The sequence below is a fragment of the Ovis aries genome, chromosome 3 (genome assembly GCF_016772045.2).
Source record: "Ovis aries strain OAR_USU_Benz2616 breed Rambouillet chromosome 3, ARS-UI_Ramb_v3.0, whole genome shotgun sequence".
Classification (NCBI taxonomy): domain Eukaryota; kingdom Metazoa; phylum Chordata; class Mammalia; order Artiodactyla; family Bovidae; genus Ovis; species Ovis aries.
This window is the reverse complement of record NC_056056.1, coordinates 135,341,992-135,367,620: the sequence shown is the minus strand read 5'-3', so window position 1 is coordinate 135,367,620 and position 25,629 is coordinate 135,341,992. Positions and strand designations below refer to the sequence as shown.

The 25,629-nt window shown below is 42.7% G+C and overlaps 1 protein-coding gene across 1 annotated transcript in view; it reads right to left on the bottom strand.

The window, feature by feature from the left end:
- Window positions 1-25,629, bottom strand: part of LOC101116391 (natural resistance-associated macrophage protein 2-like) — a 56,887-nt gene that overhangs the window by 9,050 nt on the left and 22,208 nt on the right. Inside the window, 14 exon segments of the mRNA XM_027965937.3 lie at window positions 1,044-1,097; window positions 2,829-2,982; window positions 5,683-5,756; window positions 6,293-6,442; window positions 6,871-6,990; window positions 7,867-7,953; window positions 12,368-12,526; window positions 13,163-13,318; window positions 15,798-15,865; window positions 15,981-16,051; window positions 17,157-17,263; window positions 18,490-18,609; window positions 19,268-19,387; window positions 22,926-23,077. Coding sequence (XP_027821738.3) covers window positions 1,044-1,097; window positions 2,829-2,982; window positions 5,683-5,756; window positions 6,293-6,442; window positions 6,871-6,990; window positions 7,867-7,953; window positions 12,368-12,526; window positions 13,163-13,318; window positions 15,798-15,865; window positions 15,981-16,051; window positions 17,157-17,263; window positions 18,490-18,609; window positions 19,268-19,387; window positions 22,926-23,077 — 1,592 coding nt within the window.

Here is a 25,629-nt window from a genome sequence, read left to right as displayed (position 1 = left end):
AGATTTTATTTTTATAATAAAAATAATTCAAAGGATGTGTATAAGGAAAGTATTTCTCAGCCCTTTATTTTTTTGCTGTATACTTTCTATTTTTTTCAAACTTTAAACTTTTTGTTTTGTATTGGGATATAGCTGATTAACAATGTTGTGGAGGGGGGCAGTGAACAGTGAAGGGACTCAGCCATACATATACATGTGTCCATTCTCCCCCAGATCCCTCTCCCCTGCAGGCTGGCACATAACATTGAGTAGAGTTCCATGTGCTATCCAATAGGTCCTTTGTTGGGTATCCATTTTGAATATAGCAGTGTGTACATGACCATCCTAAACTCCCTAACTATCCCGTCCCCCCAGCAACCACAAATTCGGTTTCTAAACCTGTGAGTCTCTTTCCGTTTTGTAAGCAATTCATTTGTATTTTTTCTTTTTAGATTCCATATATAAGGAATGTCATACAATATTTCTCCTTCTCTGTCTGACTTACTTCACTCAGTAAGACACTCTCCAGGTTGATCCATGTTGCTGCAGATGGCATTATTTCATTCTTTTAATGGCTTCTCAGCCTTTTAAATCCATTATCTTTAGATAAGCAAAACGTGCATACCTATTTTGTAAATTGTATTATGAAAAATGTATTGTATTTTCCAAACATGTTTTTTTTAACATGTAGTCAGTCTGGTTAAGAATCAGGCATATCGGATTATCTCCCATAAAGATAAAACAAGTTGACCCTGGGACAGTGAAAATGTTCAGCATCATTTGAGAGCAGCAGATGTCAAGTTGTCGGAGATCCTATCTAATCCAATTCCCATGTTAGAAGCTTAGGAAGAAAAATAATGCTATCTTCCAAAAAATATATGAAACAAAGCCTTTCCCAGCAAACAGCTGAGTCCTAAATGTAGCCTGTGCAACAGCACATACCTTTGGCTATGTTCACACAGTGAACCATAGAAACACTGGCTCTGACGGCTACCTGTGAACAGCGTTTACTTAGTACGGCCACTGGTGGTTTCTTTGGTTAGCAGGACTTTAGAGACGCTTACCATGTGCCCACAGTCCAGGAAGGACATGCCCAGTGCAATGAAACATTGCCAACCCTGGAAGAGAAAATATAGTTGGTCATCATTCGCTGACCCGTCTGGAGAGCCCACTTACCCCCCTCATCGCCCAGATTGCACTGCTCAGATGCAAAATTCTTTGTTGTACTAATTTCAATACTCAGCTCCCTCTGTTCCTACTGCTTTGCATTTGTTTCTTTTATCTGACTGGGAGAGGTCCCTGAAGACCACTTTTTTTCAGTCCTACACCATTCTTCACAGTATGGGTAATGACTGACTGGCTAAGAACAACTGTGATAGTCTTCTGAACAAAAGAGTAGTATAGTAATTCATTCTAGAATCGATCCTCAGCCTTAAAACTGGGTCTTCAACAATTTCTATAGCCTCTGGCTAACTGAGAACACCTGAGCACCTTCATAACCAATCCGCATACAAGAAGGATCCCCTTAACTTCTACAGAAACTTCTTTTTGGCCATGCTGCCTAGCTTGTAGGATAGGATCTCAGTTCCCTGACTAGGAACTGAACCTAGGACTTTGAAGCAAAAGTCCGAAATCCTAACCACTAAGCAACCAGGAGATGTCCTACAGCAAATTGTTAAAACAATTTCTGTCAAGGCCATACTCGGTTATTTAGGTTTCATAGATTGAGGGCAGGAGGAGAAGGGGGTGACAGGATGAGATGGTTGGATGGTATCATCAACTCAATGGACATGAGTTTGAGCAAACTCCAGGAGATAGCAAAGGACAGGGAAGCCTGGCATGCTGTAGCCCATGGGGTTCCAAAGAGTAGGACACAACTTAGCAACCGAACAATAACAACCGTCCCTAAATTATAGAGTCAGCTTAATCTAAGTGTACCCATGGTTTACCGGGCAAGAAAAAAGAAGAGATGTATCTATCCAAGACATAATTTCTCAGTATTCACTACAATGTTTTCGCAATCAAGACATTGTCTGTGGCAGACAATGACATGGGGACTAGGTAAGTGTTACAAAGACGAGCAGGGCATTTCCACCCTACTGCCTTGCCATTCTTTGTAGTAGTCCCTAATCCTCAACCCTGTGTTGTTTTAGAGAAACCTGCATAGAATAGGGAGGTGGATGTGTTGTTGCTATAGCTACTTTTCATTGATATAAATAATATTACAGAAGAATCGGAAAATAGAGAAAAGAATATTTCCATAATCCCATAATCAAAGGCAACTACTATTACTATTTTTATATAATTTACTCTAGACTTTTGATAATTTTTTTCTTATCTAGGTTCACATAATTCTCCATTCTTTTTCTATGGAGCACTATGTTCTACAACCACCATTTTTAATAATTCAGTGAGAGTTTATCACTATTTACCTGTGTCATCATTGGACAGCTATTATGTAGTAGAGCTGGGCCGGGCTGTGAACCCATATGTGCTGCCCTCCAAAGATTTGAAATCACACAACACAGCTCCCTTCTCCAACCCCATCTTGTACCACTCTCTACTTTTACATGGCTGATCTTCTTCAAGTTCTTCAAACATACTACACTCTCTGGTTAGGAATTATTAGAATGGAAATCAGACAGAATGAGAGAAATAGAAAAATGACAGCTCTTAGGAACCAGGGGAAATTTATGGCTAAAAATATTCTTTAGTCACAGCTGATTTAACAATTTCATGTAAATTGTGTCAATAACTTGAAGATAGATTGGTAAGTGCTCTTTGGGATCCTTTCTCTTCTGAGCATTAGCCCCACCTCAATCACCCCTGCCCCTCCCAGCTGGACTTACCAAGTAAAACACAAAGCTCAGATAAGCTACGCTGACCACTGCAGCCACCACGTACAATGCCACATTCCCTAAACCCTGGACATAAACCACGACAAAGTACATGTTGATGGAACAGACGACAAGGACTATGATACCGCCTGCGATCCTCCAGCCCCTGTCAAAAGAATCAGCATAGTTACTGGTAGAATAGTCCACCCTGTCCACAAACAGAAAAGGACACTGTGCCTTTTGAGGTCACAAGACAGGAGTAAGAGGCATTTCAAAATAAACTGAAAAGTGCTTCTTTTGTCCCAGATTAGATTAAATGAGCAAAAATTACACAATGATAGGGAGAAAGAGGAAAAAAAAAACCACTATCAAATAATCCATATCATCAGTTCAGTTCAGTCGCTCAGTCGTGTCCAACTCTTTGCGACCCCAGGAATCGCAGCACGCCAGGCCTCCCTGTCCATCACCAACTCCGGGAGTTCACTCAGACTCATGTCCATTGAGTCTGTGATGCCATCCAGCCATCTCATCCTCTGTCGTCCCCTTCTCCTCCTGCCCCCAATCCCTCACAGCATCAGGGTCTTTTCCAATGAGTCAACTCTTCGTATGATGTGGCCAAAGTATTGGAGTTTCAGCTTTAGCATCATTCCTTCCAGTGAACACCCAGGACTGATCTCCTTCAGAATGGACTGGTTGGATCTCCTTGCAGTCCAAGGGACTCTCAAGAGTCTTCTCCAACACCACAGTTCAAAAGCATCAATTCTTGGGCGCTCAGCTTTCTTCACAGTCCAAATCTCACATCCATACATGACCACTGGAAAAACCATAGCCTTGACCTTTGTTGGCAAAGTGATGTCTCTGCTTTTTAATTGCTATCTAGAGTGGTCAAAATTTTCCTTCCAAGGAGTAAGCGTCTCTTGATTTCATGGCTACAATCATCATTTGTGGTGATTTTGGAGCCCCCCCAAAATAAAGTCTGACACTGTTTTCACTGTTTCCTCATCTATTTCCCATGAAGTGAAAAAACCCTATTCATAAACAGAAAAGGACATTGTGTCTTTTGAGGTCACAAGACAGAAGTAAGAGGCATTTCAAAATAAACTGAAAAGTGCTTCTTTTGTCCCAGATTAGATTAAATGAGCAAAAATTAAACAATGATAGGGAGAAAGAGAAAAAAAAAACACTATCAAATAATCCATATCATCAGTTCAATTGCCATGATGCCATGATCAGATGCCATGATCTTTATTTTCTAAATGCTGAGCTTTAAGCCAACTTCACTCTCTTCCTTCACTTTCATCAAGAGGCTTTTTAGTTCCTCTTTTCTTTCTGCCATAAGGGTGGTGTCATTTGCATATCTGAGGTTATTGATATTTCTCCTGGCAGTCTTGATTCCAGCTTGTGCTTCTTTCAGCCCAGCATTTCTCATGATGTACTCTGCACAGAAGTTAAATAAGCAGGGTGACAATATCCAGCCTTGATGTACTCCTTTTCCTACTTGGAACCAGTCTGTTGTTCCATGTCCAGTTCTAACTGTTGCTTCCTGACCTGCATGTAGGTTTCTCAAGAGGCAGGTCAGGTGCTCTGGTATTCCCACCTGTATCAGAATTTTCCAGTTTATTGTGATCCACACAGTCAAAGGCTTTGGCATAGTCAATAAAGCAGAAATCGATGTTTTTCTGGAACTCTCTTGCTTTTTCCATGATCCAGCAGATGCTGGCAGTTTGATCTCTGGTTCCTCTGCCTTTTCTAAAACCAGCTTGAACATCTGGAAGTTCATGGTTCACGTACTGCTGAAGCCTGGCTTGGAGAATTTTGAGCGTTACTTTACTAGTATGTGAGATGAGTGCAATTGTGTGGTAGTTTGAGCATTCTTTGGCATTGCCTTTCTTTGGGACTGGAATGAAAACTGACCTTTTCCAGTCCTGTGGCCACTGCTGAGTTTTCCATATATGCTGGCATATTGAGTGCAGCACTTTCACAGCATCATCTTCCAGGATTTGAAATAGCTCAACTGGAATTCCATCACCTCCACTAGCTCTGTTCGTAGTGATGCTTTCTAAGGCCCACTTGACTTCACATTCCAGGGTGTCAGGCTCTAGGTGAGTGATCACACCATCGTGATTATCTGGGTTGTAAAGCTCTGTTTTGTACAGTTCTGTGTATTCTTGCCACCTCTTCTTAATATCTTCTGCTTCTATTAGGTCCATACCATTTCTGTCCTTTATCAAGCCCATCTTTGCATGAATCCATAGTATATAAATCCCTAAAAAATGCAACAAGCCCTACAACTGAAAAGGTCATGAATCCCTAGAAATACAAGAAGTCATTTCAAATACCCCATGTCCTTTAGACATGTATATGAAAGGTATTAGCTTATGCCTCTCTCATCAAGATCATTTAACATGGATTTAAGATGCTTTAACCTTCAGTGGCTGAAGTTGAAGAGTTAAAGCCCTTAAAGCTGAAACACTTCCCCCAGAAATAAAAAATGTGCTTGCCCTCCTTTGTTACATTTACCATCTCTATTTTCTTTTCTTTAATTTTTAAAAATTGAAGTATAGTTGATTTACAATGTTGTGTTCATTTATTTTTAATTTTTGGCCACACCCTGTGACATAGAGGACCTTAGTTCCTTGACCTGGGATCAAACCCTCACCCCCTGCACAGGAAGGCAGAGTCTCAACCACTGGGCCATCAGGGAAGTCCCCAGAAGTCTCTCTTTTCTTAGTCAGAGATTGAGGGGGCAGCTCTAGCAACCACCTCTTAAAGCACATAGTCCCCTATGACTTATTTCATAACTGCACTATTTGATGAAGATATCCTTCCCTCACACATCTTAGGAAACAAAAAGAAGTACACTCACAATCCATTGGCAAATTCACTCATCACAGGCCGCAAACTCGTAAACGTGAGGATGGGTATGAGAGCAAAGGGAAGCTGCAAAAGAAAAAAATAAGATTAGATAGGGCTACAGGGGGGTCCTTGTAACACCCCAGAGAGCAGCACTGTTAGCAAAAGGGAACCACAGGCTCTGCCTCATCTATTCTGTGAGAAATTGTCCCTGTCATCGCAGCACGCTGGAGGGTTATGTGGAAATCTGTAGCATGAGCCCAGCATCAGTTATGGTCACAGAGTCTTTACAAAATCTGTATCTGCCTTGTCTTCTTAATCTCCATACAGCCCAACAGTGTCCTATATATTATTTAATGTTTGTTTGGATTAACAAACAATAATTGTATTCTATGTGTAATTACAGCTTATAATTCCCATTCAACAGCCTTAAAAATAAAGCCACTTCTAAAAGACTTCTATATGCCAGAGATTTCATATGCGTTCACTGTAGACCAAGACTGTGCCTCTTTCTTCCTCTGAATTTTCCCCACAACCACACTAGGCTTGTTATCTAAAGGCAATACAGAATAAAGGTACAGACTCCCTCCTGACTTAGTGAGTTTCCCCAGCTCCCTCCTCACTTGTAAGCTCTGAAGAACATTCAGGAAGTCATTCATCCCTGTTAGATGCTCCACATCTTGGAAGACAGCAATAAGCAGAGCGGGGATGATGGCAATAGAGCGGGTCAGACTCACTCGGGCAAAGCGTGACCACTTTAGGTTCAGGAATCCCTGGAAGAAAACACAGAAGCAGGATGAATGTCTGGAAGGAAATAGCAAAAGGGCTGGCTGCTAAGTCGCTTCAGTCGTGTCCGACTCTGTGCGACCCTATAGACGGCAGCCAACCAGGCTCCTCCATCGCTGGGATTCTCCAGGCAAGAACACTGGAGGGGGTTGCCATTTCCTTCTCCAATGCATGAAAGTGAAAACTGAAAGTGAAGTTGCTCAGTCGTGTCCGACTCTTAGCGACCCCATGGACTGCAGCCTACCAGGCTCCTCCATCCGTGGGATTTTCCAGGCAAGAGTGCTGGAGTGGAGTGCCATTGCCTTCTCCGAAAAGGGCTGGGAGGTTTGGGAAGACTGTAGACGCATGGGATTAAGAAAGGACAAAAGGGCAATGTCCTCTTCCTCTTGTCTATCCCAGTCACAGCAGCACGTACCTCCATGACAAACTGGCCAGAATAGGTTCCTGTCATGGTGGAGCTATGCCCTGCAGCCAGGATCCCCACCGCCCAGATGTAGAGAGCGGCAGGCCCGAAGTAACACCCCAGCACAACACCCTGGAGAGGCAAGGGAGAGAGATCACCTGAGACAACACCCCAAACATATCCTTGATGTCACTTCTTGTTCCTGGCTATGCACCCACCTCTACCAAGAGCTGTGCTGGCACTGTTCCAGGAGCCAGACTCGGGTCCTGACCTCATTCTAGAGGCTTTCAACCTACATTCTGCTGGATGGGCCCCCATTCTTCCTCAGCCTACTCCCTTCTCTTCTCTAGGCTCCTAAAGCCTTTATCCTCAGCCTACATGTTAACTATTTAAAAAATGTCTACAACAGATTTCCCACATTATATTCCTTAACACAGTATTCTGGAAGAGGGTAATAGGAATGAAGAGAAAGCACAAATGAATTCTGGAGATGCCACATATTCTACTCTTGGAGGTTCATAATGTAACCAGCATAAAGGGACAGAGAGGCCCCAGCAAAGAAGACTTTCCAGGGACTTCCCTGGCGTTCCACTGGCTTAAGACCCTGTACTCGCAATGCAGGGGATATGGGTTCGATTGCTGGTCAGAGAACTAGGTCCTGTGTGCCACACTGTGCGGCCTAAATAAATAAAGTGTCCAGCCACTGGGGCGAGGCGGGGAACAAGTATAAAAAATAAATCACTTTACTAAGAACGCTTTCTCTAGTCACCCCAATTAATGCCTATAGCAGCACAAGTTTGAGAATTGCTGATTCAATTAATTCATCTTTTCAGCAGATCTTCTATTCCCTTCTACATAATCCAAAAGTCTTATCTGGTATCTGGACCTCTGAAAAAAAACACTTCAGAGAAGATATGCTGAGCTCTGAAGTGAACCCACGGCAAAGACCAGATATTATGCTGAGAATATTGATCCAGGAGCAGAGATCAGAAATCCGAACACGTTTACCCCTTTGTAGATGTCCACGTTCAGTGTTGAGTTATCGTCTGGGAAAAGGTGAGCATGGGCGCTGCTGCTGTTTTTACAGACCGCAACCTGGAACCAAAGCAGTTTAGGAACAATTTTTAATTTTGAGTCCAGGACTCAGATAAGAAGACCTCTCTTATAGATCACACACAGGTCATCTAAGAGATGAGTGCTGAAGGCGAGACATTGGACCTGGATTGATGACAGCAGAGACTGGCAGCAATGGCCTTGAGGTCTTCCTTGATAATTTTTCTACACTCCCAGGTCATCAAAAACTTTTCCTGAGTTACAGTGTGCATGGTAATACACAAATGTTAGGCCAATTTAAATGGTGACATGAAGTGAGGGTCCTTCAGTTCAGTTCAGTCGCTCAGGCATGTCCATCTCTTTGCGACCCCATGAATGGGGTCATGCCAGGCCTCCCTGTCCATCACCAACTCCCGGAGTTCACTCAGATTTACGTCCATCGAATCCGTGATGCCATCCAGTCATCTCATCCTCTGTCGTCCCCTTCTCCTCCTGCCCACAATCTTTCCCAGCATCAGGGTCTCTTCCAATGAGTCAACTCTTCGCATGAGGTGCCAAAGTACTGGAGTTTCAGCTTTAGCATCATTGCTTCCAAAGAAATCCCAGGGCTGATCTTCAGAATGGACTGGATGGATCTCCTTGCAGTCCAAGGGACTCTCAAGAGTCTTCTCCAACACCACAGTTCAAAAGCATCGATTCTTCAGTGCTCAGCCTTCTTCACAGTCCAACTCTCACATCCATACATGACTACTGGAAAAACCATAGCCTTGACTAGATGGACCTTAGTCTGCAAAGTAATGTCTCTGCTTTTCAATATGCTATCTAGGTTGATCATAACTTTTCTTCCAAGGAGTAAACGTCTTTTAATTTCATGGCTGCAGTCACCATCTGCAGTGATTTAAGAGCCCCCCAAAATAAAGTCGGACACTGTTTCCACTGTTCCCCTTTTTCCCACGAAGCGATGGGACCAGATGCCATGATCTTCATTTTCTGAATGTTGAGCTTTAAGCCAACTTTTTCACTCTCTACTTTCACTTTCATCAAGAGGCTTTTTAGTTCCTCTTCACTTTCTGCCATAAGGGTGGTGTCATCTGCATATCTGAGTTATTAATATTTCTCCTGGCAATCTTGATGCCAGCTTGTGTTTCTTCCAGTCCAGTGTTTCTCATGATGTACTCTGCATATGGGTATGTGGGAGACCTGGGTTCGATCCCTGGGTCGGGAAGATCCCCTGGAGAAGGAAATGGCAACCCACTCCAGTATTCTTGCCTGGAGAATCCCGTGGATGGGGGAGCTTGGTGGGCTGCAGTCCACGGGTCGCAAAGAGTCGGACACGACTGAGTGACTTCACTTTCACTCTGCATATAAGTTAAATAAGCAGGGTAACAATATACAGCCTTGATGTACTCCTTTTCCTATTTGGAACCAGTCTGTTGTTCCATGTCCAGTTCTAACTGTTGCTTCCTGACCTGCATACAGATTTCTCAAGAGGCAGGTCAGGTGATCTGTATTCCCATCTCTTTCAGAATTTTCCACAGTTTATTGTGATCCACAGAGTCAAAGGCTTTGGAATAGTCAATAAAGCAGAAATAGATGTTTTTGGGGGACTCTCTTGCTTTTTCTATGATCCAGCGGATGCTGGCAATTTGATCTCTGGTTCCTCTGCCTTTTCTAAAACCAGCTTAAATATCAGGAAGTTCATGGTTCATGTATTGCTGAAGCGTGGCTTGGAGAATTTTGAGCATTACTTTACTAGCATGTGAGATGAGTGCAATCATGTGGTAGTTTGAGCATTCTTTGGCATTGCCTTTCTTTGGGATTGGAATGAAAACTGACCTTTTCCAGTCCTGTGGCCACTGCTGAGTTTTCCAAATTTGCTGGAAGGGAAGGGCAGCAGTGAGGAGATACCCCTTATCCAAGGTAAGGAGCAGTGGCTGCGTTTTGCTGGACCAGCCGTGAAGAGATACCCCACACCCAAGGTAAGAGAAACCCAAGTAAGATGGTAGGTGTTGCAAGAGGGCATTGGAGGGCAGACACACTGAAACCATACTCACAGAAAACTAGTCAATCTAATCACACTAGGACCACAGCCTTGTCTAACTCAATGAAACTAAGTCATGCCTGTGGGGCAACCCAAGACGGGCGGGTCATGGTGGAGAGGTCTGACAGAATGTGGTCCACTGGAGAAGGGAATGGCAAACCACTTCAGTATTCTTGCCTTGAAACCCCATGAACAATGTGAAAATGCAAAATGATAGGATACTGAAAGAGGAACTCCCCAGGTCAGTAGGTGCCCAATATGCTACTGGAGATCAGTGGAGAAATAATTCTAGAAAGAATGAAGGGATAGAGCCAAAACAAAAACAATACCCAGTTGTGGATGTGACTGGTGATAGAAGCAAGGTCCAATGCTGTAAAGAGCAATATTGCATAGGAACCTGGAATGTCAGGTCCATGAATCAAGGCAAATTGCAAGTGGTCAAACAAGAGATAGCAAGAGTGAACGTCAACATTCTAGGAATCAGTGAACTAAAATGGACTGGAATGGGTGAATTTAACTCAGATGATCATTATATCTCCTACTGTGGGCAGCAATCCCTCAGAAGAAATGCAGTAGCCATCATGGTCAACAAAAGAGTCCGAAATGCAGTACTTGGATGCAGTCTCAAAAATGACAGAATGATCTCTGTTCGTCTCCAAGGCAAACCAAGTCTATGCCCCAACCAGTAATGCTGAAGAAGCTGAAGTTGAACGGTTCTATGAAGACCTACAAGACCTTTTAGAACTAACACCTAAAAAAGATGTCCTTTTCATCATAGGGGACTGGAATGCAAAAGTAGGAAGTCAAGAAACACCTGGAGTAACAGGCAAATTTGGCCTTGGAATGCAGAATGAAGCAGGGCAAAGACTAATAGAGTTTTGCCAAGAAAATGTACTGGTCATAGCAAACACCCTCTTCCAACAACACAAGAGAAGACTCTACACATGGACATCACCAGATGGTCGACACCAAAATCAGACTGATTATATTCTTTGCAGCCAAAGATGGAGAAGCACTATACAGTCAGCAAAAACAAGACCAGGAGCTGACTGTGGCTCAGATCATGAACTCCTTATTGCCAAATTCAGACTTAAATTGAAGAAAGTAGGGAAAACCGCTAGACCATGCAGGTATGACCTAAATCAAATCCCTTATGATTACACAGTGGAAGTGAGAAATAGATTTAAGGGCCTAGATCTAATAGATAGAGTGCCTGATGAACTATGGAATGAGGTTCGTGACATTGTGCAGGAGACAGGGATCAAGACCATCCCCATGGAAAAGAAATGCAAAAAAGCAAAATGGCTGTCTGGGGAGGCCTTACAAATAGCTGTGAAAAGAAGAGAAGCGAAAAGCAAAGAAGAAAAGGAAAGATATAAGCATCTGAATGCAGAATTCCAAAGAATAGCAAGAAGAGATAAGAAAGCCTTCTTCAGCGATCAATGCAAAGAAATAGAGGAAAAGAACAGAATGGGAAAGACTAGAGATCTCTTCAAGAAAATTAGAGATACCAAGGGAACATTTCATGCAAAGATGGGCTCGATAAAGGACAGAAATGGTATGGACCTAACAGAAGCAGAAGATATTAAGAAGAGGTGGCAAGAATACACAGAAGAACTGTACAAAAAAGAGCTTCATGACCCGGATAATCACGATGATGTGATTTCTCATCTAGAGCCAGACATCCTGGAATGTGAAGTCAAGTGGGCCTTAGAAAGCATCACTACGAACAAAGCTAGTGGAGGTGATGGAATTCCAGTGGAGCTGTTTCAAATCCTGAAAGATGATGCTGTAAAAGTGCTGCACTCAATATGCCAGCAAATATGGAAAACTCAGCAATGGCCACAGGACTGGAAAAGGTCAGTTTTCATTCCAATCCCAAAGCGGGTCCTTAGAAGGCTTCAAATATGAAAGGACACCCAGAATAGAGAGTCCTTATTCAAAGCAGAGCCAGGAATCAGAGGTCCTATGATGGGAAACAAAGGAGTGATCAAAACTAGATTGGCAATCAGGAGTCAAGAGGACAGAGAATTCAGTGTGATAAAACAGTCTGTCTAGCCACAGATTCTATTTCCTGTGTGTTGACTCCTCCCAACCTGTCATCACCAAATGGCAGGGCTGGAAAGCAGTCAGTAGTCAGAAGCAAAAGGGGATAAGAGCAAATAAACAGGAAGCCACTGACCACAGCAAGAGGCAGTCTTTATCTGAGGAATGCTCCCTTCCCAGTCCAAAGCTGAGAGTGATGGCTCTGGACCTGGCCACAGCCCTAGACTGTAAACCTGACTAGTGCACTGACTTAGGGGCAGCACTGAGATCTATTTCCCCTGAGCTCCAAGTCACTGTCATGTTTTCCTGCCCAGTTAGCCTCCTCCTTACCCTCGCATCCACTGCTACCCAGGTCCCGGGCTTACTTACCACCTGCTGGTTGGTTTTCTCAAAAAATGCTTCGGCAAACACCGAGATGACAAAGATGTTGATGATAAAGGAAACAAAGAGAGCAATGCAGGAATCAATGAAGAAGTACTTATTCGCTTCTCGAACTTCCTGCTTGCTGGCCCGGTCTACCTGTCTGGACTAGAGAGGTAACAGCAACAGTCATTTTTTAACGAGTTGGAATAAGTTTCCTTGTAATATTTCATGAGTTGGAGGCAGCTGAAAGTCCTAGAGGTCAAACAACTGACCACATGAAATGTGAGAGACCCCACATACATCCTGGTTCACTGAGTTCAATCATGACCCTTTGGTGACATTACACACACACAAACAGGGGAAAGTGACTGAGAGGCTGATGAGCCCTCAGTTACTGTGGCTTGAAGAATCACTGACCTACAGAAACAACCTGATTTTAGACCTAAGCGGGAGTTAGCCTTAATTACAAAGGTCTCTGAAATCTTCCAGCAAACAACTGTGTGTGCTAAAAGCTAGATTGGGCTCCTTCCTCCTGACCTCCATGAGGCCATTGAGGTCTCTGAGATTTAAAGACAAGAGACACGGTGCCCCTTCAGATCTTTTAAGGACTTTAGTCCCTTCTCTAGGGGGTCAGTCACCTCTGGTCACCTTGGTGATACAAGAGCGTGGTGTCCAACTGTGGAAAGACGCCGTGCTCCTTCAGGCCTCCAACAGCTGTGAACTAAGTGTGTGTCCCTCGCAGTGAAAGGAAAAGATGCCACGAACTACATAAGTCACTGGGATAAGACAGGCCTTGCTCACCTTGACTAAGGCAGAATGCAGGTAGATGTTGTGCGGTGTGATGACGGCGCCCACGATGGCCACAGCCTGCATGATCTGTGGGGTACGACAGCCTGAACAGGATGGCAGGAACATGCCTTGGAGCACCTGGGTCTGGCTGGGTTTCACTGTAACATACTACATACAAAGAGAACAGCTCTTAGCCTTTTCTGGAACTTGACACCAGGGGAGTAACACGGTACTAGATAACATTGCATCCTTTCCTCCTTAAACCCCTTCATCAACACTATTTAGGAAATAAGGAACATAGAACCATCCAAAAAAAAAAAAAAAACCAAGCAGCACAAGGTCAGAGAATTTATGACTGGGGTATCCAAACATTTCATATTGCATTTTATATATACTAAATAGATGTATAAAGAACATAATTAATATTCTAAAGAAATAACATGGCTGCTAAGGGCCTTATTGATATTAGTGCCACAATAACTCCTGTGAGACACACCTTAGAATAGTCAGTTCTTGATTACCCACACTAATCATGCTTCTGTGCTCAGTTCAGTTCAGTGGCTCAGTCATGTCTGACTCTTTGTGAACCCCTGGACTGCAGCACACCAGGCTTCCCTGTCCATCACCAACTCCAGGAACTTGCTCAAACTCATGTCCATTCAGTTGATGATGCCATTCAACCATCTCATCCTCAGTGTCCCCTTCTCTTCCTGCTTTCAATCTTTCCTAGCATCAGGGTCTTTTTCAACGAGTCAGTTCTTCACACCAGGTAGCCAAATTATTGGAGTTTCAATTCATCATCAGTCCTTCCAATGAATATTCAAGACTGATTTCCTTTAGGATTGACTGGTTGATCTCCTTGTAGGCCAAGGGACTCTCAAGAGTCTTCTTCAACACCACAGTTCAAAAGCATCAATTCTTTAGTGCTCAGCTCTCTTTATAGTCCAACTCTCACATCCATACATGACTTCTGGGAAAACCATAGCTTTGACTAGACGGACGTTTGTCAGCAAACTAATGTCTCTGCTTTTTAATGTGCTGTCTAGGTTGGTCATAGATTTTCTTCCAAGGAGCAAGTGTCTTTAAATTTCATGGCTGCATCACCATCTGCAGTGATTTTGGAGCCCCCCAAAATAAAGTCTCTCACTGTTTCCATTGTTTCCCCATCTATTTGCCAAGAAGTGATGGGACCAGATGCCATGATCTTAGTTTTTGAATGTTGAGTTTTAAGCCTACTTTTTCACTCCCCTCTTTCACTTTTATCAAGAGGCTCTTTAATTCCTTTTCACTTTCTGCCATAAGGGTGGTGTCATCTGCGTATCTGAGGTTATTGAAATTTCTCTCAGCAATCTTGATTCCAGCTTATGCCTCATCCAGCCTTGCATTTCACATGATGTACTCTGCATGTAAGTTAAATCAGCAGGGTGACGACATATAGCCTTGACATATTCCTTTCCCAATTTGGAACCAGTCTGTTGTTCCATGTCCAGTTCTAACTGTTGCTTCTTGACCTGCATACAGATTTCTCAAGAGGTAGGTAAGGTGGTCTGGTATCCCCATTTCTTTAAGAATTTTCCACAGTTTGCTGTGATCCAAAATCAAAAGCCTTGGTGTAGTCAATAAAGCAGACTCCAATACTCTTGCCTGGAAAATCCCATGGATGGAGGAGCCTGGTAGGCTGCAGTCCATGGGGTCACTAAGTGTCGGACATGACTGAGTGACTTCATTTTGACTTTTCACTTTCATGAATTGGAGAAGGAAATGGCAACCCACTCCAGTATTCTTGCCTAGAGAATCCCAGGGATGGGGGAGTCTGGTGGGCTGCCATCTATGGGGTCGCACAGAGTTGGACATGACTGAAGCGACTTAGCAGCAGCAGCAGCAGGTGTTTTTCTGGAACTCTCTTGTTTTTTCGATGATCCAACATCTGTGCTCACATATGTATATAAAAATCACTTATGCCTGCCACTAGCAGCTGCTGAGACTCACTCAGAAACACTTTTCATACACTCTTTTTCCTGGTTCAGCATTTCTCTTGGAAGCCTTAGATCAAGCTGTATCATCTACTCATAGATTAGACATATTTTCAAAAGCTTAGCTAGTCCAATAAACAAAAATCAGTTTATAATAATTGGACACAGAAAGGTGCTGGGTTTCACTTCACTGCATATAATGATGAGGTTAGGCTTAACCCAATGCAGTGTTGGGGCTGGGGCACAAAACAGGAAACACACACTGTATCCACTTTAGTTCATTAACTGTTATAATACAGAGAAAGTCCAAGCTGGACTTACTGTCAACCAGGATGAGCAAAAACAGAACCTGTCAAGGTAACAACCAAGAATAACCCTGCAGCTCCTCTCCTAATCCTTGCCAAGGCTGTTCTGTTGTTGAGATGGCCAATTTGGGATCAGGGAGTCTAGTCTGGAAAGTCCTAGAAATTCTAGTCATTTTTGACCTAGGAGTCCCTGCAGAACTTCCTGGACACTAGTCTTTCCTACATCCTTATTCCTTTTAAACTGGCCTAGTACTGAATTTGGGTTTTATTAATACACACTGTCTTTTATAATAAAAGGACAAAAATTTTGTTTAAAAAGCTAAGGAAAAAAAGACAAACAACAGCTAATGATCAGCCTGTAATACTTGCCTCATAGCCAAACGTGAGGGCCATAATAGTGATGAGAAAACCAAAAAACGCTTCTAGCTTCCTCAAACCTGAAGGGGAAAATGCAGCAGTGAGTTCACAGAAGGCACATTCCCCTGTAAGCCACCTGACTGTGGCTTTTACCACAATGTAAGCCACCGACCCCTCTCTTCCCACTGTCCTTACCATATTTGTCCAGAAAGAGAAATATAAGGGTGTCTGCAATGGTGATAAGAACTCCACCCCAGAGAGGAATCCTAGGTCAGAGATTAAAAAGGGAGATTAAAGAAAAGAAAAGAAACATTAAGAAAAAGACTCTCTTCCCCAAAACTCTCTAGATATATGACACTTGGAGGAGCAAGGACCTGGGGAAAAGGGAACAGTGGTAAGGAGGCCAGGCCTTGGGTGTTTTAGGATCACAGCACTAAGTAAAGTAATACATTCATTCAAACTTATCTACTATTACAGACATTCAGGACACAAAGCTGAAAAGTATGTGTCTTATCTCTCAAGGAGTTCACTTGACAAGTGGGATAAACTGATATACAAATTAATTATAATATACATGTATACAATCTACATAATATGCATTAATATACATTAATTATAATATACATAATATATTAATTATAATATCCATAATATTATGATATAATATACAGATATGCATGACCAAACACGAGAACATGGGAGATAAAGAGCTGGGAAGAAGGTAGTTCCAGAGTGGTTACACAGAAAAAATAATACTTGAGTTGAATTTTCAAAATTGAAAATGACTTGGGTTTTTGTTTTTATGTTGTTGTTTCGTTGCTAAGTCATGTCCAACTCTTTGGTGACGCAGTGGACTATAGCCCACCAGGCTCCTCTGTCCGTAGGATTTCCCAGGCAAGAATACTGGAGTGGGTTGCCATTTCCTTCTCCAGTGGATTGTCCTGACCCAGGGATCACACATGCATCACCTGCTTGGCAGGCAGATTCTTTACCAGTAAGTCACCTGGGAAGCTGGAGAAGGCAATGGCACCCCACTCCAGTACTTTTGCCTGGAAAATCCCATGGATGGAGGAGCCTGGTAGGCTGTAGTCCATGGGGTCGCCAAGAGTTGGGCTCGACTGGGTGACTTCACTTTCACTTTTCAGTTTCATGCATTGGAGGAGGAAATGGCAACCCACTCCAGTGTTCTTGCCTGGAGAATCCCAGGGACGGGGGAGCCTGGTGGGAGACCGTCTATGGGGTCGCACAGAGTCGGACACGACTGAAGTGACTCAGCAGCAGCAGCAGCAGCACCTGGGAAGGACTTTTGTTTTTATACTTGCTTTGAAATCCCACAAAACATTGATTACTTTCTAGAGAAAAACCTCTCACCTTCCTGCAGAGAGGAGATTGATGGCAATAGCTGAGCCAATAACTTCTTGCATATCGACGCCAATGATAGCCAACTCCACCATCAGCCACAGAAGGATTCGTGGAACCTAAACATCAAACAGCAGAAAGATATGGTTCTAATTAATCATTTCTAGGAACTTCCCCCATAGATTGGAATTCACATTTTGGCACTGATCCAATAACAGTCCGTTATTAAGCCTTTAGGTCTAGAGATGAAGGACCAGAACTCAGCTGCACTTGGCCCCCTGCTGGAAAGGGCCAGGCTGCTCTCTGTGGCAAAGCCTGTGAGTCAGGGTCAGGGCAGCAGCTGATGCCAATTTCTTCTCCTTCTGTTTCACCTGACAGAAGAATGGAATTTCCATTCATTATTTCCACTTAATTTTTGATCTAAAAACAATCCTGAAAGTTTTAGTGGAAAATGAGAATGCTGGGATGGTCAAAATATTGTTCAGGAGAGAATAAAAATACTGCAGAAGAAAATATCTATCCTGATCACAGCTGAAGAGACAAAACAGACATGAAAAGGTTGGAGTCATCCTTAGTGTAATAATACACAAGCAAGTCAAAAAACACAGATAGGCTAAGGGACTCGGGGCAAAGTGTTGGAATTGGGTGTCCTATAATAAAATCTGGGATCTAATCTGGTCAAATAATAGAACAGAAAGAAATTTAGTCATTGCTAGCTCACTGCGGCCAGGAAAAAAAACAGCCTCCAGGTATCTACCACCTAAAATATATGTCACAAAAAAACAACCACTAAGATACATGAAGAAAGAGAAGATAAAACAAACTATAAATTCCCAAGTTTTTTTTTTTTTCTTTTAGGAGGCATATAAGATAAAAAGCAGGTAAGGATACTCTCACAGCCAGGAAAGGAGATTGAACATTTAAGACAAACTGGAGGCAGATCAGTACTTATCTAAAGATCAAGTCAGTTTAAACCTGTCTTCCAGACATTGTTGCTGTTGTTCAGTCGCTCAGTGGTGTCCGACTCTTTGCGGCCCCATGGACTGCAGCACGCCAGGCTTCCCTGTCCTTCACCATTTCCTGGAGTTTGCTCAAACTCATGTCCATCGAGTCGGTGATGCCATCCAACCATCTCATCCTCTGTCGTCCCCTTCTCCTCCTGCCTTCAATCTTTCCCAGCATCAGGGAAACATGGTTTAGCAGCAAGAGGAGCTATAGAATTTCCCTTGGGATTCCCAGCCCTCAGGGCCACGATTCCCACATCCTCCACTATTTTAGTATACAGGGGGCTAGCATAGACTGCCAGACACATAGTTACCTATGATATGAGACAAACATTGCTTACCTTGGGATACTGGCGGTGACATACTTCAGCCAGATGCAGCCCAGTGACCACTCCCAGTCGAGCTGCAAGGCTCTGCAGCAGGAGGCCCACGATGGTGGAAAACAGAACAACCCAGAGCAACTAGAGAAGAACAAAGTCCCACCATTATACTCTTGAGATAACTGGAAGTTTTGGTTTGGTTGTTTGGCAATGGGAATGGGAAACAGTACACTCAGGAAAGCACCCCGTTCAGGGATCCAATGACCTGAGTTCTGTATCACATTCTGCACAGAACTTGCTAAGTCACCTTGCACCTTTCCGAGTTCTAGTTTTTCCCATTGGCTGTTTCACTTTTGTTCAAGGAAACTACCTGGGTAAATAAAAATAAAACTAAAAATCAACTACGTGAATAAAATAAAATTTAAAAACAGATCGAAAAGTACTTTTCATCGAAGTGTCAGAGCCAATGAAGAATCAGCACGTAGCCACCAAGGTTCATATCCACAGGCAGAGCAGAGGGAAAGGCTGGGGTGTGCCGTGTGTGTTTAAAAAGGATAGAAGAAGTCAGAGCGTTGGTCACTAAGTCTTGTCTGACTCTTTGCGACCCCATGGACTGTCCTGGCTCCTCTGTCCTGGGATTTCCTAGGCAAGGATAATGGAGTGGGTTGCCATTCCTTTCTCCAGGGGATCTTCCTGACCCAGGGATCAAACCCGTGTATTCCTCATTGCAGGCAGATTCTTTACTACCTGAGCCACCAGGTAAACCAAAAAAAGGGATGAGGGAAGACTTTATGTTCACCTTAAATCCAGCCACTGCTCCAGACTGCAAATCACATTCAATGTTTCCTGGATCCACAATGCTCATAAGAAATCCTGGTCCGGTGAAAGCCCAGAGTTTGCGAAAGCTAAGACAAGAGTGCTGTACAAGAGAGGAAGACAGAGCAAAATGATTATCACCTCCAGGGGGAGAATAGATCCATGCCTATGTATGGCTGACTCCCTTTGCTGTCCATCTGAAACTAGCCCAATATTGTTAATTGACTATACTCCAATATAGAAGAAAAAGTTTTAAAAAATTATAATAATAAAAGTGTCTCTTGGAGAAAAAAAAAAGATTATCGCCTCCAAACTGCTGATCTAATTTATCTATTATTTTATCACATAAAAAGCAACAATATCAGTTTCATAAGAACAAAGAGTTCAGAAGTTGGACATGGGTGGGTCCAAGTTTCTCCTCTATCTTATCCATTGCTTATCAATAACCTGGTTAGCTCTCTGTACAAATAAGGGCTGTTCTCTTACCTGCCCTTCCAACAGCCTTTCAGTCTAAAACCCCAGCAATAATAGCAGTACCTCTGTGCTCAAACACTACTTAAATGGGACAAAAGACACCGTACAAAAGGGAACATGAACCAGGAAGAAATAGAAAATCTTAACAGACCCATCACAAGCACGGAAATTGAAACTGTAATCAGAAATCTTCCAGCAAACAAAAGCCCAGGTCCAGACGGCTTCACAGCTGAATTCTACCAAAAATTTCGAGAAGAGCTAACACCTATCCTCCTCAAACTCTTCCAGAAATTGCAGAGGAAGGTAAACTTCCAAACTCATTCTATGAGGCCACCATCACCCTAATACCAAAACCTGACAAAGATGTCACAAAAAAAGAAAACTACAGGCCAATATCACTGATGAACATAGATGCAAAAATCCTCAACAAAATTCTAGCAATCAGAATCCAACAACACATTAAAAAGATCATACACCATGACCAAGTGGGCTTTATCCCAGGGATGCAAGGATTCTTCAATATCCGCAAATCAATCAATGTAATTCACCATATTAACAAATTGGAAAATAAAAACCATATGATTATCTCAATAGATGCAGAGAAGGCCTTTGACAAAATTCAACATCCATTTATGATAAAAACTCTCCAGAAAGCAGGAATAGAAGGAACATACCTCAACATAATAAAAGCTATCTATGACAAACCCACAGCAAACATTATCCTCAATGGTGAAAAATTGAAAGCATTTCCCCTAAAGTCAGGAACAAGACAAGGGTGTCCACTTTCACCGCTACTATTCAACATAGTTCTGGAAGTTTTGGCCACAGCAATCAGAGCAGAAAAAGAAATAAAAGGAATCCAAATTGGAAAAGAAGAAGTAAAATTCTCACTGTTTGCAGATGACATGATCTTCTACATGGAAAACCCTAAAGACTTCACCAGAAAATTACTAGAGCTAATCAATGAATATAGTAAAGTTGCAGGATATAAAATCAACACACAGAAATCCCTTGCATTCCTATACACTAATAATGAGAAAGTAGAAAAAGAAATTAAGGAAACAATTCCATTCACCATTGCAACGAAAAGAATAAAATACTTAGGAATATATCTACCTAAAGAAACTAAAGACCTATATATAGAAAACTATAAAACACTGATGAAAGAAATCAAAGAGGACACTAATAGATGGAGAAATATACCATGTTCATGGATCGGAAGAATCAATATAGTGAAAATGAGTATACTACCCAAAGCAATTTACAAATTCAATGCAATCCCTATCAAGCTACCAGCCACATTTTTCACAGAACTAGAACAAATCATTTCAAGATTTGTATGGAAATACAAAAAACCTCGAATAGCCAAAGCAATCTTGAGAAAGAAGAATGGAACTGGAGGAATCAACTTGCCTGACTTCAGGCTCTACTACAAAGCCACAGTCATCAAGACAGTATGGTACTGGCACAAAGACAGACATATAGATCAATGGAACAAAATAGAAAGCCCAGAGATAAATCCACACACATATGGACACCTTATCTTTGACAAAGGAGGCAAGAATATACAATGGAGTAAAGACAATCTCTTTAACAAGTGGTGCTGGGAAAACTGGTCAACCACTTGTAAAAGAATGAAACTAGATCACTTTCTAACACCGCACACAAAAATAAACTCAAAATGGATTAAAGATCTAAATGTAAGATCAGAAACTATAAAACTCCTAGAGGAGAACATAGGCAAAACACTCTCAGACATAAATCACAGCAGGATCCTCTATGATCCACCTCCCAGAATTCTGGAAATAAAAGCAAAAATAAACAAATGGGATCTAATTAAAATTAAAAGCTTCTGCACAACAAAGGAAAATATAAGCACGGTGAAAAGACAGCCTTCTGAATGGGAGAAAATAATAGCAAATGAAGCAACTGACAAACAACTAATCTCAAAAATATACAAGCAACTTCTGCAGCTCAATTCCAGAAAAATAAACGACCCAATCAAAAAATGGGCCAAAGAACTAAATAGACATTTCTCCAAAGAAGACATACGGATGGCTAACAAACACATGAAAAGATGCTCAACATCACTCATTATTAGAGAAATGCAAATCAAAACCACAATGAGGTACCACTTCACACCAGTCAGAATGGCTGCGATCCAAAAATCTGCAAGCAATAAATGCTGGAGAGGGTGTGGAGAAAAGGGAACCCTCCTACACTGTTGGTGGGAATGCAAACTAGTACAGCCACTATGGAGAACAGTGTGGAGATTCCTTAAAAATTGCAAATAGAACTACCTTATGACCCAGCAATCCCACTGCTGGGCATACACACCGAGGAAACCAGAACTGAAAGAGACACATGTACCCCAATGTTCATCGCAGCACTGTTTATAATAGCCAGGACATGGAAACAACCTAGATGTCCATCAGCAGATGAATGGATAAGAAAGCTGTGGTACATATACACAATGGAGTATTACTCAGCCATAAAAAAGAATTCATTTGAATCAGTTCTGATGAGATGGATGAAACTGGAGCCGATTATACAGAGTGAAGTAAGCCAGAAAGAAAAACACCAATACAGTATACTAACACATATATATGGAATTTAGGAAGATGGCAATGACGACCCTGTATGCAAGACAGGGAAAGAGACACAGATGTGTATAACGGACCTTTGGACTCAGAGGGAGAGGGAGAGGGTGGGATGATTTGGGAGAATGACATTCTAACATGTATACTATCATGTAAGAATTGAATCGCCAGTCTATGTCTGACGCAGGATGCAGCATGCTAGGGGCTGGTACATGGGGATGACCCAGAGAGATGTTATGGGGAGGGAGGTGGGAGGGGGGTTCATGTTTGGGAACGCATGTAAGAATTAAAGATATTAAAATTTAAAAAATAAAAACTAAAAAAAAAAAAAAAGGGAACAGGAAATTTTCCCTTTCTGGGTCAAAAAATGCTCACTAGTACAACCTGGCAATTTTTCAAGGGCCTTAGTTTCCTCAAAAGTTTCTGTTTACTCTCTACAAAAATTCAGTCTTCAGAGATTGCTTGCCAGAACTGACTCTGAGGTTGCTGATCCTGAGTTATCCAGCAGACATTGTACATAGGTTTTCCCTAGATGATAATATTTTTCTCTAAGGACCTGTCACTAACCTTCTCCTCAGGAACAGCAATCTTCTCATCAAAGTAGGTGGTAAAGGGCTCCTCTGTGTGCACCCTGAAGGACTGTGGAATTGAGGAGTTACTGCAGGCAGGTTTGATGGCACCAAGACTGACAGAGACCCCATGGTCTCCAGAAGCATTTTCTGAATTAACAGATTTGAGAAGAAATGAGTTAAAATTAACAGAATACACTGATATTAGTAATCATCATAGAAATACTGAAATTAAACCTTTTTAACACCTACATGCACAAGATCAACCTGACTCTCTATCAATTTTTGGTTCAGTTCAGTTCAATCGCTCAGTTGTGTCTGACTCTTTGCAACCCCATGAACCACAGCACACCAGGCCTCCCTGTCCATCACCAACTCCCAGAGTCCACCCAAACCCATGTCCATCATGTCGGTGATGCCATCCAACCATCTCATCCTCTGTTGTCCCCCTCTCCTCCTGCCCTCAATCTTTCCCGGCATCAGGGTCTTTTCAAATGAGTCAGCTCTCCACATCAGGTGGCCAAAGTATTGGAGATTCAGCTTCAACATCAGTCCCTCCAATGAACCCCCAGGACCGATCTCCTTTAGGATGGACTGGTTGGATCTCCTGCAGTCCAAGGGACTCTCAAGAGTCTTCTCCAACACCACAGTTCAAAATCACCAATTCTTCGGTGCTCAGCTTTCTTTATAGTCCAACTCTCACATCCATACATGACTACTGGAAAACCATAGCCTTGACCAGATGGACCTTTGTTGGCAAAGTAATATCTCTGGTACTTTATTTTTATTTATATTTCTAATAAATTAATTTTTGAATAGGCAACACATTCACATGGCTGAAAATTTGAGAAATACAAAATTACTTATGGTGATAAAGCTCCCTCTCTACCCTCTTCCCCAGTCACTAAGCTCTACATGAGTTTTCAACACTGATCTTACAAATGGTCTCCCCCTACTTTCATGCTTCTATTGTACTGCACTGTGAAAGACACTCAGTCATGTCTGACTCTTTGCAATCCCATGGACTATACAGTCCATGGAATTTTTCAGGCCAGAATACTGGAGTAGGTAGCTGTTCCCTTCTCCAGGGGATCTTCCTAACCCAGGGATCAAAACCAGGTTTCCTGCATTACAGGCACATTCTTTACCAGATGAGCCACTGGGGAAGCCCTTCCGCTTCTACTGCCACTTGCTAATTTTTAGAATCATTTTCTTCTAAAATCACTGATGTCTAGGGCTTAATATAGAACATCCCTAGACTAGCCGCACTGATAAAGTGAAAGTGAAAGTGAAGTCACTCAGTTGTGTCCAACTCTTGGTGACCCCATGGACCTCAGGGTCCTCTGTCCATGGGATTTTCTAGGCAAGGGTACTGGAGTCAGTTGCCATTTCCTTCTCCAGGGAATCTTCCCGACCCAAGGATCAAACCCAGGTCTCCTGCATTGTAGGCAGACACTTTACCATCTGAGCCACCAGGGAAGTCAAAATTTTAACTTTTAGAAGGAAATTGTCAGGCTAATGGGCCACTCCAATCTCCATCCCCTACCCATTGTTTTAGTAGGATTTACTTATAAGATCATCCTTGGACATGATATCTCCATCAGACTGCCCCCAAAATGGGGAACTTGCAAAATCCTGCCACATTTCAAGCTAAAATCTGAAGTTTCAGGGAAACCACCAAACAGGAAACTTTTGCCACCTGACTAAGATGCTGGGCTGGAAGAAGCACAAGCTGGAATCAAGATTGCTGGGAGAAATATCAATCACCTCAGATATGCAGATGACACCACCCTTATGGCAGAAAGTGAAGAGGAACTAAAAAGCCTCTTGATGAAAGTGAAAGTGGAGAGTGAAAAAGTTGGCTTAAAGCTCAACATTCAGAAAACTAAGATCATGGCATCTGGTCCCATCACTTCATGGCAAATAGATGGGGAAACAGTGGAAACAGTGTCAGACTTTATTTTGGGGGGCTCCAAAATCATTGCAGATGGTGACTGCAGCCATGAAATTTAAAGACGCTTACTCCTTGGAAGAAAAGTTATGACCAACCTAGATAGTATATTGAAAAGCAGAGACATTACTTTGCCACCAAAGGTCTATCTAGTCAAGGCTATGGTTTTCCAGTAGTCATGTATGGATGTGAGAGTTGGACTGAGAAGAAAGCTGAGCACTGAAGAACTGATGCTTTTGAACTGTGGTGTTGGAGAAGACTCTTGAGAGTCCCTTGGACTGCAAGGAGATCCAACCAGTCCATTCTGAAGGAGATCAGCCCTGGGATTTCTTTGGAAGGACTGATGCTAAAGCTGAAACTCCAGTACTCTGGCCACCTGATGCGAAGAGTTGACTCATTGGAAAAGACTTTGATGCTGGGCGGGATTGGGGGCAGAAGGAGAAGGGGACGACAGAGGATGAGATGGCTGGATGGCATCACTGACTCGATGGACGTGAGTCTGAGTGAACTCCCAGAGTTGGTGATGGACAGGAAGGCCTGGCATGCTGTGATTCACAGGGTCGCAAAGAGTTGGACACGACTGAGCAACTGAACTGAACTGAACTGAAGACCTGCAGTGAAGAGCTTGGGGAAGGGGAGGTGTCAGCCTCGGGACAGGAGGGCTCATCGCCGACTAATCATCAGTGTTTCCCTTGTCTGAATGGAGCAAGTCTCCATGATAGTGATGGCTGGGGGACAGGAGATGGTGACA